This window comes from Bos indicus x Bos taurus, chromosome 26 (genome assembly GCF_003369695.1).
Source record: "Bos indicus x Bos taurus breed Angus x Brahman F1 hybrid chromosome 26, Bos_hybrid_MaternalHap_v2.0, whole genome shotgun sequence".
NCBI classification, from domain to species: Eukaryota; Metazoa; Chordata; class Mammalia; order Artiodactyla; family Bovidae; genus Bos; species Bos indicus x Bos taurus.
Genome location: NC_040101.1, coordinates 29,615,414 through 29,635,351, shown reverse-complemented (window position 1 = coordinate 29,635,351; position 19,938 = coordinate 29,615,414). Strand labels below are relative to the sequence as shown.

At 55.1% G+C, this 19,938-nt stretch overlaps 1 protein-coding gene across 7 annotated transcripts; it reads right to left on the bottom strand.

The window, feature by feature from the left end:
* Positions 1-5: 5 nt before the first annotated feature.
* On the bottom strand, positions 6-19,841 carry PDZD7 (PDZ domain containing 7). 7 transcript variants are annotated; one of them, XM_027529038.1, is made up of 17 exons: positions 19,770-19,841; positions 18,719-19,103; positions 13,973-14,113; positions 13,488-13,662; positions 12,520-12,696; positions 12,136-12,283; positions 10,908-10,968; positions 10,131-10,532; positions 9,497-9,694; positions 7,470-7,520; positions 6,696-6,871; positions 3,291-3,382; positions 3,074-3,165; positions 2,850-2,921; positions 1,774-2,355; positions 1,374-1,474; positions 6-963 (listed from the first exon to the last, which is right to left on the bottom strand). In XM_027529038.1, the coding sequence occupies exons 2-17, from the start codon at positions 18,936-18,938 to the stop codon at positions 748-750; spliced, it is 2,904 nt and encodes a 967-aa protein (XP_027384839.1). In that variant the 5' UTR covers positions 18,939-19,103; positions 19,770-19,841; the 3' UTR covers positions 6-747. The 7 variants fall into 7 exon arrangements, 4 of the variants coding, with proteins under 4 accessions (XP_027384839.1, XP_027384840.1, XP_027384841.1 ...); XM_027529039.1 differs by lacking the exons at positions 10,131-10,532; positions 12,136-12,283 and adding an exon at positions 7,833-7,892 and having other exon boundaries at positions 9,497-9,731; XR_003508870.1 differs by lacking the exons at positions 6-963; positions 1,374-1,474; positions 1,774-2,355 and adding exons at positions 2,632-2,760; positions 7,833-7,892 and having other exon boundaries at positions 9,497-9,731.
* Between the last annotated feature and the right edge of the window lie 97 nt (positions 19,842-19,938).

Below are 19,938 nucleotides of genomic sequence, written 5' to 3'. Positions count from 1 at the left end.
CTTGCTTGACCTCCTTGCCCTTTTATTTGATGGCTATCCCCATACCCCTCACAGAGATCTTCGGTAGGGAAAGGGTGATGGGGAAGGGCAAATCCAGTAGAAAATCTGAGGTCCTAGTGGACTAAAACATGAAATGGGCTCTCAGGGTTTGAGAAACTAGAAAAGACCTTCCTCTCCCTTGAACAGAACACTGCTTGGGGCTGGGGGCTGGATGTGGTGACCCCGTGGAGGGCCATCTCTGAAAGTCCCTGTCCCTCACTGCTTCGGGGAATCATGAGAAAGTGCATACCAATCCCCAACTCCAGACCCTGGGTGTCCCCTTCCTGTCTTGGGAAGTTGGGGGCAGTGAGCTGGTGACACGACTACCCAGTAGCACCTTGTCCTTGACACTGAGTTTATCTGGAACAGGTAGAGCCTTAGTGACAACTGGGGAGGGAGACGCGAGGGAGGGGATCTGAGCCACCCGTGTGGAGAAAGCAAGGCAGGCAGGAGTGGGAGGTTCCTGAAGCCTAAAGAGATTAGTAGGTAAGGTCTGGGGGATGGCAGGAGGATTCTCCGAGGTCAGTGGGAAGAGTTATGGGATAACTGAAGAGAACCTGGGATTAGTATCAGGAGGCAGGAGGCTTGGAGAGAGGCCTGGGCTTGGGGTCAGCTGGAGAAGCCCGGCGTCAGCAGGAGGGGTCTGGGTTTGGGTGGGAAGGGCATTAATGGGAAGTTCTGGGAGGCAGCTGGAGTGCCATCAAGGGGTCAGTGGGCAGGGGAATGGTCAGCAGGAAGCCGCTGTTCATTGAGGGCTGACGAGTCAGAGGGCAAGGGCAGTGGGCCAGGCCTGGGGACCCTGACCACAAGCTCCATGGGCTCCCGAGCCTTGTTTCGATAGGCCCGGCGGATGGTATCTACTGCCCGCTGGTGCGTCACCTGCTCCAGGCTCTCTCCATCCACGGCCACAAGCTCGAAGCCAGCCTGGGATGGGGGTGGGAGAATCACAGACCTCCCTCCTCAGGTCAAGCCCACCCCACCCCCAACCTCTCACCTCCACCAGCTGGGACACTCCTCCCCAACTGGGCGGAGGGGATGGACAATGGGACTTTTGTGCCCGGAGCCCGATGGGGGCAGGGTGGGGCACAGACAATGGCCTTTTGTCCCTTGGGGCTAGGGGTGGAACAGGATGGGCCACCCTCAGGCCCAGGCTGGCACAAGGGCACAGATTTTCCCCTAGGTCTGCTCAACCTGCAGGTTAACCCCCTGCTCCAAGCCTCCTCCCACGACCTAGTCTACACATGTCTGGCTGGAAGATGAGCATGCACTGGTCCTGCCCCCTGCCAGAATTCAGATCTGGGCCTAAAGAGTGGGTCTGGGTGCCCTTCACCCACCTGAAGGGCCCCGCTGAGGAAGGCGGCGCCCCCGGGGAAGATCTTTTCTATCTTCACCATGGGCTGTACCTTGGACTCAATGCCCCCAGAAATGCTGATGCCTAGTGAGAGGGAGAAATGCTGGGTGACAGTGCAGCCACATGCCTAAAGCCTAGAGCTCCCTGGAGAACCCAGGACCCATCCCCAAATAGAGAGCCCCCCAAGCCAACCCCCAGATTCTACTACTACTCCATCCTCAACTCACTCTAACCCCAAGCCTCCCAAATTTAGACCTTCCCAACTATACCCTGATTCTTTCCCTTGTCCCAGGTCCCCAAGTCACACCCCAAAACCAAGCCCACCAACCTCACCCACACCTGAGCCCCCACCCCCCACCAGGCCCAGTCCTGCCGGGACTCACCCAAGGACTGTTTCATCTTGGACAGTGTGACCGTCCTCAGCTCCCCACTAGGGACCTTCATGGCTGTCTCCTCAGCTGTCCTGCCAGTTCCATTCTCAGAGGGCCCTTGACCGCCCCCTGCCTTGGCCACCTGCCCATCCATAGGTCGTGGCAGAGGGGGCCTGGCTTTCCGAGGCTTGTGGTAACACCCATTGGCTGTGCTGGGAGTGGGGATGGGTGCCGGGGATGGCGAACGCCTGCGGCCGGGGGACTTGCCTCGGCCCCGGCTGCGGCTCTGGGCTGGGCCCTGGCTCCGGCTCTGCCGAGGGTCCTCTAGGGTCAACGGTTCGGTCAGCAGCCAGTTAGGCCTTGGGGGCCGGGGAGCCACGGGAGGTGGCTGAGGAGGGGGTGTGCAGGCACCTCGGCATGGGGTGAAGGCATCTACTGGCACGTCTTGGAGAGGGGGGATCCCTTTATGAGGGTGGCAGGGGACAGAGGCACCCAGGGAGACCTGGAGGCCCCCCAGCCGCTCCCTCAGCTCCCCATCATCTTCCTCTTCTGAGAAGCCGTTCACAGGAAGCAGGTAGAAGCCACCACGACTGTCTGGGGAAGAGGGCCAAGGTCAGGCCGCCCTCTCCTCAACAGCCCAAACTGCCTGGCCAGAGCCCAGTCCTCACTGTGTGGGGGTAGGGAGACCTGGGGGTGCTCTTACGGCAGTGTTACAACACTGCCCCAGCTCTATTGCAAAAGTATTTTAATACTTTCTATTGGAATAGTTACAGTTTTATCTTATCATGTCTGAGTAAAAATATGACTCCCACACCAAGCTGGTAACTTCTCAGAGATTATTGCATAGAATGAGATGATTTAACAAGTGAGTGGGTTTTAAAACCAATTAGTAAGTAAATAATAGTACAGATGGTTAGTGGACGTGATAAAAATGGTCCTGGCAGACGAGGGATTCCCTTCAGGGAACCACACCACACGTATCTCTGAAGCCACGAAGTCCTATGTGGGAACAGGGATGTAACGCCCATTTTCCCTCCCCGAGTCCCCCTGGGGTGTGCCCCTCCCTGTGCTCTGGGACTCTGACTGACCAGGCACGGGAGTGATGAGGTGACGCTTGGGTCGTGTGTCTTGTCGGGTGGGTCTCAAGGCAGGAGGCCGAACTGGTTGGAGAGGAGAGCAGGTTAGGAACGAGGCTCCCTGAGGGACACAGCTGAAAGGGCCCAGGCATCTCTGCCCCTCTCCCCTGGGAGGCCCCCCACCCCCAGCCCCACTTGGGGCTCAGGAGCCTCAGTCCTGTCCCCTGGCTGCTGACCTGCCTGACTCTTGAGGGCCTCAAAAGCCTCCAGCTCCACAGGCATCACCATGCTGTCGAAGCGACCCAGGTCTGTGGGGGCCACCACACTCCTGGGGGAGGGTAAGAGATGAGGTGTGGGCAGGGCTCAGTTCCAGGGGGGTCTGGAGGGGCTTCCACCCTGGAGAGGTTAGGGTAGATATCGGGGGTCCCCTCCCTGCCCCCAAGCCCTCCCCACCTGATGTCCCTCAGCAGCAGCAGCTTTGCCGGCCTGTCCAGAATGGCCAGCAGGGGCCTCACTAGGTCCTCCACGCCGCCCTCATGCACGTACTGCAGAGAGAGGCACCACAGGTCAGGTAGCAGCAGGGACCTCCAGAGCCCGGTAAGGGGGCATGCCTGGGCATGCGGGGGTCCCCATGTTTAGGAAAGGTTCTCCCCCAGGCCCGGGCTGTCCACAGGATGGTCTTACTCGGTGACTGGGCGGAACGTGCAATAATAATGACAGAGCGGTAACAGCAACACCAGTAACAGCTTTAGGCCTTTTTCTAGGCCTTTTACACATGGTCTCCCACTTTGAGAGGTGACATCAGTTATTCCTGTTTTACAGATGAGGGAACTGAGGCTCAGAGAGGACTTTGCCCCAGGCCACACAGATGAGGAAGTGTGAAGAGAAATTGAAAATTGAGAAATCTGGCTCCTACCTACTACAGTACCGGAAAAGGATATGCAGGGAGTGGACTCTCCTCCCCACCCCCACCTCCCTGGCTGAAGGAAGGAATTTGAGCCAAAGGCTAGGCTGTGTGCCTGGCTGTCCCAGCTTGTGTCTGCATACAGACCGACAAATTAGGCTTTGTTCAAGGCTGGAATGGGGAGTTTGGGGAAGGAGTGGCCCTATAGAAAGTCTCTCCAGTCTTTAGCCAGGGCAGTGGAGGCATTTCTGCCTGGCACTGCCCCGATGCCTCCAGCCACACCCCACCGTCGCAAACTGACAATCTGAATACTGGGAGTCACCCAACTTGGATAGCACACCGCCCCCTAGTGCCACGACGGACACACACAGAGCATCCCTGGCAAGCACAGGACACTGGGAAACAGCACACCCTGGTGGCCAGAGCGAGACATTCATAAATAGCTGGAAATTAACCACACACAAAGTTGCGGGGACTCACACATACACATACCGACAATACACCCCCTTTTGTCTGGAGAGAGATGCACGTAATGGCAAAGAACCAATGACATATGTGCACACACTTCAAGTCCACAATCCTGCATTCAGCATCCACTAAGTGCCGGGTCCTGTACCGGGCAGTAGGGGCACAAGGACAAAGAGCCACCAACCCCAGTAAAATACAAACCCCTGGCGACCGCACAGAGGGAGTCTCCGAGGGGGGTGGGAAGATCAGAGTAAGCTTCACGGAGGTGGTGGCATTTACACTGACTCTTACAGATAAATGAAAGAAATACAAGAAAGTTGAGAAGAAAGGGTGGTGTGGAGTAATGGGTTCATAGAAGTTTAACAGGGCTTCCCCTATGGCTCAGTGGGTAAAAAATCCGCCTGCAATGCAGAAAACGCAGGACATGGGGGTTTGATCCTTGGGTCAGGAAGATCCCCTGGAGGAGGGCATGGCAACCCACTCCAGTATTCTTGTCTGGAGAATTCCATGGACAGAGGACACACACACACATGCACACAGGGTACATGAAGGGGCCTCCATATAGGCTGTGCGGGTTGGGACTACAGTGCAGGTGGTGCTCCTAGAGTTGCGCAGTCGTAACCTGTATAAATCATGTTACATGTTATACCCGGGGAAGATGATATGGTGACCATGGGAAAGCAGAGGTTAGTGAGCTGGGGAGTCAAATCAGGGAGTGCCTTGAATGTGAGGATAAGGAACTTGTACTCTATTCTGCCAAAGACAAGAGGCTGCAAGGGGGTTTGGGGAGTTTGTAAAGTGATCAGAGAGGTAGTTTATAATGCCTGGTCAGGAGATGGGGAGATGGCTCAGAGTGGGAGATAGAAGGGAGGCTTGGGGTTCAGGACCACACATTTAAGGGAGCTTTACTAATCATTCCAGCCAGGACACTACCCCAAAGGTCTGATCTCTTGGTATGGGTGGGGCTTGGGTCAGACTTGGGTGGTGGGCATTGCTCCCTAGGTGCTGCGGGGCTCTGGGAGAGGTCTTCCTGGTCTGGGCACGGTGGGAGGAGCAGAGGGATGGGGGAACAGCATCCAAAGAAACTGACACAGAGCTCCACCTGGTGGCCTGAGCCCAGAGTCACAGGCTTACAAAGACTTGGTACACTCCGCCCCACTTGGCAGTCTAAGCTGAGCATGACACTCAAGTGAATTTAGCCCAGAGGCCTTTAGCTGCCCCCAACATGCATCTCCATATGTAGCTCTGCTGTAAACCAAGCATTGGGAAAAGGATGAATGAATTACTGTGCCTCAGTCTCCAGGTGACATGCACACAGATACGATCATACAGTGCTGTTGTTTAGTCCCTAAAGTCTCGACTCTGCGACCCCATGGATTGTAGCCCGCCATGCTCCTCTGTCCTGGGGATTTCCCAGCAAGAACACTGCAGTGGGTTGCCATTTCCTTCTCCAGGGGATCTTCCTGACCCAGGGATGGAACCTGTGTCTCCTGCATTGGCAGCTGGGTTCTTCACCACTGAGCCAACAGGGAAGCCCAAATTATGTAGTTAAGTCAACACAAACCCAGATAAACAAAAGTACACATCACACAGACATAACACAGCCCCACCCCGACCAAGGTGAGGGAGTGGGGGGGAACCACAAACAATTTCCTGAAACTCTTCCGTTTGCCCTGGTACAGAGGATCACGCATGCACTGATGCAGATGCAGATAAGGGAACCCATCACAGGAAACCTGGGGCTTCTTGAGACAGAAGGATAGGAGAGGGACTTCCAGTTCTCCTGGAGGGGGTGACCTGTGCCTCCTACAGTCTCCCCAACATTCAGGCTACAAAGACTCCCTCAAATCTACCCTTGACCCTACGGTGGGAACTTCTGCTTCTGTCTGAAGTGGAAAGGAACAGTGAGAAACAGTGTAGATATTGAGGGAGGCTTGGGGTATGTTGGGAGAAGAAAAGATTACTTATTTGGGTAACAGGGGAGAGGCCAGGCCTGATGGCTGACCCAGAAGTGGAAGGAGCCATGAGCTGGGGAAGGCTGAGGTTTCGAAGAGAACAGAAAACAAAGCAGGTGACTGCAGGGACTGAGGTCCCAAACTCATCACCTGTCTGGTCTGGCTTCTTCTCTCCTCAGCTTAAATATTACCTCCTCTGGGAGGCCCTCCCAGACCACACCGTCTAGTTTGTGCCTCAGGTTATTTTCTCATGTCCTTTTCCTTCATAATACTTCACATGATTTGTCTCTATGGGTGCTTAGGTTCTAGTTACTATCTATCTTTCCTTCCTGACCGTGAACTCAGTGTGTGTGTCCATGTGTCTGTGTGCACTCCTGAGCAACCATGTCACAGGGGTGACTTCTGCTTTACTTACCACTGGGCTCACAGTGTTAAACCCAGATACTGGCCAGCAGATAGTGGCCTGAATGAGTGAGGGGTTGGGTGACTGAGTGACCAAGTACTGGGGCTGAGAGTGGGCTGGTGGCTCACCCGGGAGCAGTGGCGGGTGACAGCCAGCACCTCATCATCGGTCAGCAATCGCCGGGCCAGGTCCTGAATCAGGGGCCGACGGCTCTCCCAGGCCTGCACCCGCTCATCCACATTGGGCAGGTGGCTGGAGGGGCTCCCAGACCTGGCAGAGAGCAGAGCCCGACCCCTCTCCCGGTCTGCAGGGCGGGAGCAAAAGGATACAATGAAGGAGACAGGAGCCATCAGAAGCCAAGGCAGGGACTCCCCTCAGTGGGGTCAGACTCCAGAATAGACTGGCTAAGGGTCCCAGGTTCCCCAGGTGGAATCCCAGCCTAACCCGGATGTTCCCCACCATGGTCTCCCACAGCAATCTGCCCATCACTGGAGTTCCAATTCAGGCCTTTCAGCCCCCATCCTAGACCCCTAGCCCAGTATGCTCCTTAGTTGAGCCCTGGCCCAGAGCCCCTGGGCCCCCTGAATATGTACTGTCATACTAGTCTGTCCCCATTGGAGTTCTAGAAAGGCCCCCTCCCTCATCTCCCCAAAAATCTGTCTTTGGGAGTCCCAGCTTAAGCTCCAAGTCCTCAAAAAATGCACCCTAATATCTATGTGTAACCCTATATTTCTAGAAAGCATAGTCCAATTGTTTTAGTTGCCCCTAATGTGCACCTCTCAATCTGTCTGATACCCCATGCTTAACCATGAGTTTAGCCCAAAGTCCCTTGGCACCCCCAACATGCACCCCATCTGCAGCTCTATTGTAGACCAGGCTCAGAGGGGGGAAGCAAGCATTACCACGTCTCAGCCTCCAGGTGACAAACTTCTGCACGGGCCCCACTCCCCCTGCTAAGAAGAAGAAAGAGGCTCAGTTGTAGCCCTGGTCTCCCATCTGAAAATGGGGGTTGGGGACTCAGAACTGGCTGGATCATGGGCTGGAATGGAGAGTTCAAGGCTGCAATGTGGTATGACTGGGAAGCAAGAGGCCAGGCTATTGAGGTGGGTCCTGAAGGCCAAGGTCAGGCCAGGAGCTTCATTCACAGGCAGTGGGGAGTTAGTAAAGGCTTTGGATCAAGAGAGGGCACAGTGTGTGCCCTGCTCATAGAGGTCCATTGGAAAGCATATGAATGGATGGAAGAACCCCAAGGGCAAATCACCTACCTTCAGGGCACAGAGAGAAAAAGAGGAGCCTCTGAAGGAGGGAGAGGAGTAGCCAGAGAACTGGGAAGAGAACCAGGAGAGAGAAGGGCCTTGGGGGCTGTGAAGAGAGAGATGAGTTTAGGGAGGGGGTTAGACTGCCCTGATTTGAAGGGATTGTCTCTCTCATGAGACCCAGGCAGGGGCAGGGCCCAGCCCCTTTTTGCCTACCCAACATTCACTCTCCCTTCTAGAAAAAGCACCCTGATTTCACCAGGGGATCCATCCCATCCCCCACCCCCAGCATTCTCAGTCCCTGTACTCCAGGGTGGACATATGACCCAGGCTGGCCAATGAAAGCACCCTCTCTCTCTCCCAGGTCACAAGTGATGTGTTGGGCATGTGATCCCAGCTGGGCCAACCAGAGCCTGGGACATCATCTGGAACTATTTAAGGACAGGCTCTTTCCCCCGGGTTGCTAAGCGACAGTGGCCTTCTTACCTTCAAATGGCAAAGCCAGCAAGATGATGAAGACAAACCAGGGGAAAGAGGAACCAAAGGATGAAGAGTGCAGGTGGCTGAGGAGACTGTTTAAACCTTTAGACCCAGTTTACATCCATAGCTGAACCAAGAAGTGCTTTTTAAAGCTAGCTTCAATTAAGTTTTTCTCACAGACAACCCCAAGAGTCTCAAATTATTCACTTTTGGTCCAGCCTTTGAATCTCACCAGAGAGAAGAGATTCTTTCTGGAAGAGTCCTCAGGAAGCCTTTAACATGAGTGAAGCCTGTCTAGGCCCTCCTGCCTGGGCCTTGATTTAGAAATGGCCTTGCTCTAACTGGCTAAAGCCAGTTCAGGTTCGATCCATGATACAGGGTACTTGGGGCTGGTGCACTGGGATGACCCAGAGGGATGGGATGGGAAGGGAGGTGGGAGGGGGGTTCAGGATGGGGAACACATGTACACCCATGGCAGATTCACGTCAATGTATGGCAAAACCAATACAATATTGTAAAGTAAAATAAATAAATAAAAATAAAATAAAAAAATAGAACTGGCTAGAGCCTGTGGAGCTCTGGCCAGGGGAGATGAAGCCAAATGCCCTAGGAAAGGAGTGCCCTGACTCCCAAGAGCACCAAGAGCATGGGCATCTGACCCAAGGTCTTCTTGTCTGTGCTGACTCTTATCAGTTTTCCCGTCTGAAAATGGGAAGATGAGGCAGTACAACAAAGACCACTACATATTCTGAGCACCTACTGTATGTCAGACCATGTACTAAGTGATTAACATACACTGATTCACTGATTCATCATTATTCCTAAAGAAATAGTATTGCGTGTGTGTATGCTAAGTTGCTTCAGTCGTGTCAGATTCTTTGCAACCCTGTGGACCGTAGACCACCAGGCTCCTCTGTCAATGGGATTTCCCAGGCAAGAATACTGGAGTGGGTTGCCATTTTCTTTCCCAGGGGATCTTCCCGACCCAGGGATCTAACCCATATCTCCTGCATTGGCAGGCAGGTTCTTTACCACTAGCACCAACAGGTATTATTACTCCTATTTTACTCTTGTGGCTTGCAGGGCAAGGTGGTGGCTCACAGCTAGCATGAGGCAGTGTGGGATTTAGACTCAGAGCTGTGGAATAGCAAGTCGACTTTTCCTCTGTCCTCCCATCTGACCCGTGTACCTACCTTTCTCCAGGTCCAGGCGAGGGCGGGGCTTGGCTGGGCTCCTGCTGTCCAGCGTCCAGGCCTCTCTGTGCCCATCCCCTGCCAGCCGCCCCTGCCGCCCTCCCTTGAAGAAGAGGTTCATCAGGGTCTTGGAGCGCTGCAGGGCCCCCTTCTCCCCAGGGGACCCTGACTTCTCCTTCCTCCGCTGCTTCTTCTCCTCTACAGACAGGAGGGAGGGGTGGGCAGAAGGGAAGGACTAGGGGCAGGGGTGTGGAGAGGGGCAGAGAGAAGGGAGAGTCGGGGGCAGACAGGATCTGCAGCCGTGTGGGGAGGTGGGGATGAAGATGGGGATGGGGTTCCTCTTCCAACTTCCCACCCCTTCCCCACCCACAGCTCCAACTATGTGAGGACTGTGTGTGTGTGTGTGTGTGTGTGGACAGGTCTGGGAACCTAAGGATGGAGGGTCTGGGTTAGGGCTGGTTTGGGTCCCAGGACTAGTTTAAAATGGAACCCAAAGCAGGATCTAAGTGTGTTCTGGAGCTGTGGCTGGGCAAAGCCTGGTGCAAAGGAAAGTTTGGGGCCCAGGACAGGGTGCAAGACAGATTTTGGACCCAGAGCTTTTGGGGGGAGCAGCAGCAACCTGTCCCCCACGTACCCCACAAGGTCAGGTGGCTCTGGGAGCGGGTGATGGGGGGCCGGGGTCGGCTGAGGGCCAGCAACAGAGCAGTCTTGGGGGACTCAGAGAGTGCAGAGTCAAGGTGGCGGGTGGGTGGCGGGTCGTCGGAACGGATGGCGGTGTCCCTGAGGATGACTGTGGGCCGCACGCTGCACCAGGTCTCCACGAGGCTCCCCGCATCGGGCTCCGTCTGCATGGCTGTGTCCGCCCGCCCCCAGCCCGGGCCCCAGCTGCCGGGCTCCTCAGGCCCCAGGCAGACATCCATGCGGTCCGAGGGCAGGGAGCCCTCGGCCGAGCTGTAGGGGGCACTGGAGGTGAAGGAGGAGACGCTGGAGCTGCTCTCCGAGGTGGGGGACAGCTGCTGCAGCACCCCGTTGCTCACTGCAGGCAGTGGGGAGGGCAGGGACATCTCAGAGGTCTGGCCCGGTGGCTTTGAGGCCCTGCTGGGGCTGCAGACCACTCATGGGCTTGGAGTGGAAGTGCTGGGCAGCAGCAAGGTTGTGAGCATGGGGTCTCGGGAACCAGCCACTACTCAGCAGTCCTGCTAACTGGTTGCGGGACCTTAGGCAAGGCACTTCTCCAACCACCCCCGGACTTGCCCCCAGGAGAGCCTGGATCAGAACCTGCAACTTCTTAGAGAGGAGCCCAGAGACAGGAGTCCTGAGGAGATTTTGGTGCCCCTCCCACTTATTCTTCAGAGAACCCAGTTCCACTTTAGGGCCCTTTCCCTCCAACCTAGGGGAGCTGGTCACTTACGTCGGTCGAGCCAACAGTACTCAGAGACCATCTCCTTGTAGGCAGGGTACCGGCCGGTCTCCTGGGGAGGGTATGGTGAGGATAGGAGGGCAGAGGGGAGTGAGTGAGCAGGGAGTGGGAAGGGAGGGTAAGAACACGGGAGCAATAGGATAGGAGTCAACTTTTCAACCCAATTACTCTGCTCTGAGCTTATCATACTCCAGCGACACCACCTGCTTCATTTCTGAATGTGCCAACTTCCTCTACACTTTAGGGCTTTGCACGTGCTGTGTCTTCTGCCTGAATTCTCTTCCTTCAGCTCATCTTATGGCCAGCTCTTCAGGTGTCTCCTCCTTAGATCCCCCCGGCTAAAAGGGCCTTCCCAGATTAACCCATCCCACCTCTCCATCAATTTCCTTACAACAGCCGTCACAATCCACGTGCATCTAGTCTGTCTGTTTCCCTCCAGCAGCAGAGACCTTGTCTATCTTTTTCACTGTTGTCACCCAGTACCTGGCATAATGGCTGTCATATAGTAGGTGCTCAAAAGTATTGAGTGAATGAATGAGGGCAGAGTGGGAGAAGGGGAATGTTTGGGATAATTTGAGAGGAAGGAAGGGGACAAATGGGATGTAGGAGAGGTGGGAAATAGAGGTGGTGGGGGGATGGCAGAGGAGGCACTGAATGGTGAGAAGGATGAAGGCTCAGAAAGGAGAGGACCAGAGCAGGGGCCAGGGTTGGGGCCTGGGGAGAGGAAGACATCACCTCCTGTGGGAGCCAGGGTGAGAAGGACTTGATCCTTAGGCAAGTGTGAGACCCACATGAATAATGAATTCAGGTACCTCCCCTGAAATCCAATCTCTGTCCTGCCCTGTGCCCTAGGACACCCACCATCCAGGTCCTGGTCCTACCACGTCACCTTCTGGGCAGGATATTTTCTCCTTACCCTCCAAGACCACCACTCATACAAAGGGGCACTGGCCACTGCACCTGGGGTGGGGGGGGGCCAGGCTGAAACCAGGTCCTGCTACTGATCAGCTGTGTAAATGACTGATTCCTGAGTTTCTTTGCCTTTCTGAGCCTCAGTTCCTTCTTCTGTGAAGAGAGATGAGGACAATGCCTGCCTTGCCTCTCAGGAGGCTGTGGAAATTCACCAGTTGCACAGCAATGGGCAGCATTAGGTGCTAGACTGGTCTGGGAAGTCCTTCCTAGAGTCTGTCCTCTCCCTGACTCCCACAGTCCTGCCCACCTTGACGGTCAGCATGATGTGTGTCTGACCCTTCAGCACCTCCACGGCCTGGCTGTGGCTGATGTCGTCGAACCCGACACCGTTGGCCGCCAGGACCTGGTCTCCCACCTTGATGCCGTTCTCCTCGGCCAGTCCACCGTGGTCCACTCTGGGGTCAGGAAAGAGGCAATCTGATGCCTTCCTTCATTCCCCATTCCAGACTCTTCACTTGAACACAGGGATGACCTGGTCAAACTCCTTGACCCTCCTCCTGGGGAGCCCCGGCCCCTCTCCAGATCCTATCCCTAACCTAGGTCACCGGGACATGTCTTTGGCCAGGATCCACTTGCTGATGCACCCCCAGGTCCCAGCCTGACTCCGTTTCATCCCCTGCCCCAGTCTCACTTGGACACATAGATGCCCAGGCCAAACTCCTTGCCCCCACGGATGTTGAAGCCCAGGCAGAAGTCATCGGAGGTTGTGTAGAGGTGGACGATGCGCCGTGCACCGTCCTCTGAGCTGCTTTCGGAGGGTGTTGAGCTGCACTTTTCTACCACCAGTCGCCGATTGACCACATCCACCCTGGACAATCACAGGGGGCCCTCAGCCTGGGCCCTCATCTACCACCACCCACCCCTCTCCTCCCAGCAGCCAAGACAATTGCACAGGAAAGGAGGAACTGCTTTGGGGGGCCTGAGATCTTCACTGGGACATAGATTTCATCAAATTAGGGAAACCATGGAAATCTTTCTTTATTGAGCAGTTCTAACTGCCAAGCCCCATTTTAAATCCTCCCCAGGCCCAGGAGGGAGGATACTATATTTTCCTCAGGCCCAAGGCAGCAACAGCTTGGGCTTCCCAGGTAGCACTTGTGGTAAAGAACCCGCCTGCCAATGCAGAAGATGTAAGAGATGCAGGTTTGAACCCTGGATCGGGAAGATCCCCTGGAGGAGGGCATGGCAACCCACTCCAGTATTCTTGCCTGGAGAATCCCATGGACAGAGAAGCCTGGCAAGCTGTGGTCCATGGGGTGGCAAAGAGTCAGACACCACTGAAGTGACTTAGCAGGCACACACGAAACTGCCAGGCTCCATTTTAAATCCTCTCTGGGCCGGGGAGAGAGATACTGCCCTGTCTCCAGGTCTGCAGCAGCTACAGCATAGAGGGGCAGGGTCACTGGGGTCTGAGACAGTAGCGTTGGGAGGAGGGCTGGGGGAAAGACACAGCCTTTTCTCGTTTCAAGGTCAGACCATTAGATCCCTGTGTTTCCAGTACCAGGGGATGGGAAGAGCAGAAGCCCTGGACTCTAGGTCTCTCCCACCATGGCTCTGGGTGGTGGTGCTGGGCTGGGGGTGGAGGCCAGGCCTGCTCACCATGTGGTCTTCTCCTTGGAGAACTTGATGCCCGGCACGCGGCCCATGCGTCTCACCATCATGTGCAGGCGGCTGCTGCCAGTCAGCACCTTCACAGCGCTGCCCATTGTGGTGCTCTCCAGGCTCAGCCCATTCACCTCGGTGATCTTGTCCCCCACGCACAAGCCAGCCCGCTCTGTATCAGGGGAGGGGGTGGTGGGCAGGGGCCCCTGGGGAGAAGTCCCCCAGGTTGAGGCTGAGCCTCTCCCATCCCTGAAGCTCCCTGGGATACAGTTTCTTCGATGAGATTGGGATGCCTAGGTAGGGTCTGAGTATTAGCCCATCGGACCAAGGACCTATTCATTAGCCCCTTTCATCTCCCCACTGTATCAGCCCCTCCAAAACTGAGGGTCCTCTCCTCTCATCCCTGCCAACAGCTCCGCATACCACCAAAGTGGGGGGGGTCACATCCTAAGCCAGGATTTCACCCATGGGGTCCCGCTCACCTGCACTGCTCCCCTCCTCCACTTTGCTGACGAAGATGCCCAGGCCGTGCTCAGAGCCGCCCCGCACACTGAACCCCAGCCTCCCAGCTGGACTCTTCTCCACTCGAACTGCATGGATGATGTCACTTTCATCACTGTTGGCTGATGGCGGTGGGGACACAGGCATGACTCCCCTGCCCATTCTGGGCACAGAGGGTCCCTGAGTACCCTAACTTGGGGCCTGCAAAGGCTGGGTTGCCGGGCACAGCCACCCAGGACCCTAAATGTGGGCTGCTGCTGCTCCTGCTAAGTCGCGTCAGTCGTGTCCAACTCTGTGCGACCCCATAGACGGCAGCCCACCAGGCTCCCCTGTTCCTGGGATTCTCCAGGCAAGAACACTGGAGTGGGTTGCCATTTCCTTCTCCAATGCGTGAAAGTGAAGTCGCTCAGTCGTGTCCGACTCTTAGCGGCCCCATGGACTGTAGCCTACCAGGCTCCTCCGTCCATGGGATTTCCCAGGCAAGAGTACTGGAGTGGGGTGCCATTAGGCAGCTAATTTCTGAGTCCTCTCTGGGTGATTTTGAGATCATGGCAGGAAGGCTGTGGGAGCAGGCAGAACAGAACTCCATGCTAGAAGACACTGTTTTCTTTCCTTTATAATGTAGGGTGTGTGTGTGTGTGTGTGTGTGTAATCCTTACTAAGTTTCCCATACTCTCTGGGACAGGCCAAATTCTAAAAAACCCTGCCACTCAGAGTCAGATGGATGAAAAAGATTCCATTCTATGAGGCATAGTCGAGGGAATCCAGGCTCTCTGGCTTACAGCAGAGACAAGCCTATCTTCAAATAGTTGAAGAACTATTCTATAAAAGGCATTAGATATTTTTGTCTGTGTAACCCCTAGGGCAGAACCAAGCCCACACACTGGAGTTATACGGAGGAGATTTAATAAGGGAAAACTTTCTCTAAAACCTTTAGCTGGCAGACAATGGAATGAATTTTCCATGAAAGATAGTGAATTCCTCATTATTTGGAGGCATAGAAGCTGATAGTAAATCCCTGTCTGGGATGTTGTGGAAGGATCCCTGAGGCTCCTTTTACCTTTAGACTCTGTGATTCTCGAGGTGAGGGTTCTAGGAGCTCTTTGACTACATGAGGAGAGAAACCCAAAACACCACCATGCGCCTAGAGCACAGAAGTGGTTCTCTCCATCAGTGACAGGGAAAGTCAGAGGAGGGGAACTTTAGGGACCAGAACTATTGGGGAAGGCTTCTTGGAAGGTGGGATTTGGGTGGGTGGAGGGGAAGGGAAAGGCACTGATGAAGGGATGGAGTGAGCAAAGGCTCAGAGGTGGTCTTCTGGTTAGAGAAGAGTGAGGGGACTGGAGGGGTAACTTGGGTCCCAGGTGGGAAGGTGAGAGTTCTTGGGTGAGGCTTACTCAGAGGTGTTTGAGAGGGGAAATCACACACACACACACACACACTCGATCTAAGAGAAATCAAGTTACAGTGCATGAGCAGAGTGTCTCTGGAAGAAATCCCCAAGGGCAGCCTGCAGTCAGGGACAGTGCAGGACAGAGCCATGAGAGGCACTGGGGCTTCCTAGCTGATTCTATCTGCACAGGTCCCAGGACCTTCTCAGCCCAGACAAGGAGACTTTTGCTCTCCTGCCCTCCGATTCTCTTTCTCCTCATTCCCTCCCGGAGAGCCAGCTTCCTGGGCCAGGGGGATGTCAAAATCTGGGTTTCGAGCCTAGGAGCTTGGGGCCCCTGAGGAGGGAAGTTTCTCTACCTCCAGTGCCCTAGCCCTGCCACCAGGCATCTCTCCAGATACCCAGCAGCCTCACTATCTCCTCACTTTCACCTCTGTCTCCTTTAATCCATTCTATACACAGGCATGCCTTTGCCCTGATTAAAAACCTCAATGCCTGCCCCTGCTTCTAGAAGGAGCTGCACATTCCTTCCATGCCCAATAAGGCCCTCCCTGGTTTCCTTCTGCCCACCTCTCAACACTCACCCCTGGCCACCCTCCCTGGCCTCATGACCTTGGGCCACACTGACCTCCTCCCTGTTCCTCTCACCAGCCAGTCCTTTCTGTGTGCCCTCTGCCTGGGGTGCTCTTGCCCAGGCCTTCGTAAAGCCACCTCCTATTTCCAGTTCTCCTGGCTTGGGTGCCACTTTCTGAGAGAAGACTTCCTGGGCAATCCTGCTGAAGAACGGCCCCTCCCCCTCCTCCCAGGGAGTCTCAAAATTGGTCTCAAAGCGAGCTCTCCAGATCAGCATCAGCAGCCCCTGGAAAATTATCACACATGTGAATTTGGAGTTTTACCACAAACCCACTGAATCAGATGCTCTGAGTGCAGGATCCAGTAATCTTTTCATGAGCCCCCAGGCAATTCTGATGTATTCTGAAGTTTGATAACCACTACTCTATCCTATCATCCAAATTAATACCTTTAAGATTATTACCATCCTTTCTCATTATTTGTTCATTTGTAATATTATTTATTCTCACTCTCTTTTCACTGGACTATAAGCTCAATCATGGTAAAGTGAAAAACTGAAGTCGCTCAGTCATGTCCTACTCTTTGCGACCTCATGGACTGTAGCCTAAGATGCTCCTCTGTCCATGGGATTTTCCAGGCAAGAGTGCTGGAGTGGATTGCCATTTCCTTCTCCAGAGGATATTCCCGACCCAGGGATTGAACCCAGGTCCCCTGCATTGTAGGCAGACACTTTACCATCTGAGCCACGAGGGAAGTCAATCATGGTAGGGACTTAGTAATTCTTTCCACCAAAGTATTCCCCGTATGTTGCACAGTGCTTGATATTTGCTAAGTCTTTAAAAAAAATTTTTTTTGGCCACACTGCACAGCATGTAGGATCTTATTTCCTCAACTAGGGGTCAAACCCGTGCCCTCTGCAGTGGCAACATGGAGTCTTAACCACTGGATCTCCAGAGAAGTCCCTGCTAAGTCTTTTTTTGATGAATGAAATAATAACCAGAACAATGAATAAATGAATGAGTTAGGAGAGCAAGAAGAAGGGGCTGGTTGGGATTAAAGACAATGCCATTTCTCTGGGACCCAGCGAGTTTGAGGAGCTGGTGGGAACTCTCGAGGACAATGTGGGTAGCAGTGTTCCCCTTTCTACTGTGTCTCCCTCATCAGTTATGTTAGGCCTCTGGAAGGGTCTAAAGAATAACATATAAAATAACATGGGGGAGGGGCTCCAGCCTGTGGTGAGTTGGGGGATGTTTGTGCTCAGGTAGAGGGGACAATTCTGAGCTCACATGCTCCCAACCCAGACAGACCAATTGGTTGGACTGATGCCCTAGTCCTTCCATCATTGCTAAGGGAGGCTGCTCTCCTGACTGCACTGGGGCATGGGGTGAGGGAGAGAGCACTCATGGAGCTGCTGGAAGAGGCTCTTCAGAGGGACAGTGTGCATCATAGTCGAGCATGGAGTGTGCGGGGGGAGGTACAGGTGTATAGGTTTAGGTGTAATTCTAATACGATGGGATTTGCAGGAGCTGTACTGCAGTGCCTCCCTTCTGCTCCTCCGTGTCTCCTAGTTCATCTGGGGACTCCAGCTCATGTCCAGAATGACATACTGCCTTGCTGCTCACCTGAAAGTGAGGCCAGAGTGGCGGACGACGGGGGTGAGCGTGCTGGGCCACTGGCGTGGGAAAGCCTGCTCTCTGAGCAGCATATTCCACTCCTGCCCTTGTGGCCGGGCAGGGGACAGAGGGGCCCAGTGAGGTCAGAGGGAACAGCAGGGTCTGAAAGGTCCAGTCTGAGAGCCAGCCAGGGGAACTCTGCTGGCTGAGAGAGGAGGGCAGCTGGAGATACTTATCTGGTTCTGCTCAGGGAAAGCCCATGCCCAGGGAGGCCCCCTCCCCTGCTGGTAGGCAAGGTCCTGCCTGGTTCACCGGCTTTTTGTCGCCTCACATCTGTCACTGCACCACGCTGTCTCCTAAGTGCCCACCTGCCATATTCCACACTTTTCATTTCAACCTTGCCTGTGATATCTCTACCCCACTACCAGCTGCTACCATGGCTCCATCTCCAAGCCCTGCTACACTGGAAATTTCTGGAAGGTGAAAATTGAGACTTAGTTCCCTGTAAGTTCCCCTCAGGACCTAATGAGAGCTGGTATAAGATAGGTGTGCCATGAAACGGCACTAAGCAACTGCATAAGATTAGGTGTCCCTCTCCCTCGGGGCCCAGACCTGGGACTCCGTGCTGACCCTCGACCCCTCCCCGTTCTTGCTAAGGGAGCATCTTCCAGTCTACCTTTGTCTCCATCCTCTGCACCTGAAGCCTTTAATTCTGTCTGTCCATCTGGACACTGACTCCCACAGCCCAGCATAGAGCTGGGCACACAAAGGGCGGGTTGATGAAGAATGTCTTTCTCCATGCTGTCCCATCCCCCAAAAGTCATACTCAGATGAGCCTGGAGAAAGGAAGAATCCACAGGAGGGAGGGGGCCAATTTAATATTTGGCCTTGCTTACTTGGGGGCTAGCATACCACACACCCCTTCTTCGGCTCCATGCCCAGACCTCCCAGCTCTGACCTCTCCACTATCTTGCAACACTGAAAAACCGGTCTGAAGATGAGAAAAGGATAGACGAGGAAGAATCTATGGGTTACCAGAGGCCCTCTCTCTCCCTGCATCCCTAGGACTCCCCACCCACGCTGGCTCTCCCTTCACCTACTTAAGCCTGCTGTCCCCTACCCACCCTGGTAGTTCCCAGCCCTACCCCCACCTTCGATAGGGGAGTTGATGAGGATGACTCGGCCCATGGGCGATGAGGCTCGGATTCCACGGTGGGGCCCATTCAGCAGCCGTTGCTTTCTCAGCAGATATCGTGTTGCGGAGCCCGACTCGCTGCCCAGGTGGCCTCGGGAGGAGAGGGAGCTCAGAGAGCTGGAGCTTAGGTCTCCAAGACCCAGCGGGTTGAAGCCCACTGCAAAACCATGTGCCATGCTGGCTAGATTGGAGTGGTGCCCTGCAGGTCCGGAAGGAACCTGCTGACCCTCGAGAGGAGGGCCCCCCACGCCTGGGGCTCCATGAGCCTTCTGTGCCAACCGGGGTCTCAAGGACTGGGAGCCCCCAACCTCTGCTTCTCCTCAGGAGTCGGTGCTCCAGGCCTGCACAGGAAGAGCAGGGATTGGGGAAGGGGTGTAAATGCTGCCCCTGATGCCCCCCAGGACCTCCACCCCCTCTCCCCATGGCTTGAGCATCCTGCTCAACCCTTAGGTCTCTCACCTCTCCCACCCCTGGCTAGAGAACTGCCCATTTCAGGCACCATTGTGGACTTTGAAGCCATTTATACAACAAGGTGGGTGAGAACCTCTTTTACCCCTAGTTCCTGCTCTCAGCTGAGTCATCTACTCAGGCAGGTCTCCAGTCCTCAGCAGAGGGTGAGAAAGTGGGGATGGGATTATTGCCGGCCCTAGGGCTGCAAGCACTGTGAGAGATTTGGGCCAGGACAGTTCACTGCACCACCTCTCCTGTGTATGTGGGCTGGGGGCCAGTCCCAGGGGCTGAGGCCCCCAGGGACTTCAGAACCTGGGACAGCTGCAGCCAAGGGCCCCAGAGATCTCCAAGCCCCAGGCTGCAGTCTCCTCTGTCCCCCCTTCTCTTGGGTCTAAAGAGGTGCATGAACCTCTACCAGACTTGGGGACGGGACCTGCTGCTGAGAATCCCACCCACAACACCCCACGCAAAACCTCGGGCCAAATCCCGCAGAGCAGTTCCAGAATCCAGAATGCAGCAGCCCACCCTCGGGCTCCATCCTTCCCGTCCCCCCTCACCTTCTCGCGCTTGCGGCAGCCGCCGGCCTCGCCCGCCTGCAGGCGCGAAAAGAGAGCAGCGGCCCGGGAATCTCCGCCCACGCCCCGCCAAGTCTGCAGGAATAGGGCTGGCCCGCTCAGCCTCGGGCTTCCATTGGCTGGGAAGGCCGCCAGTCACTCCCTCCCACCA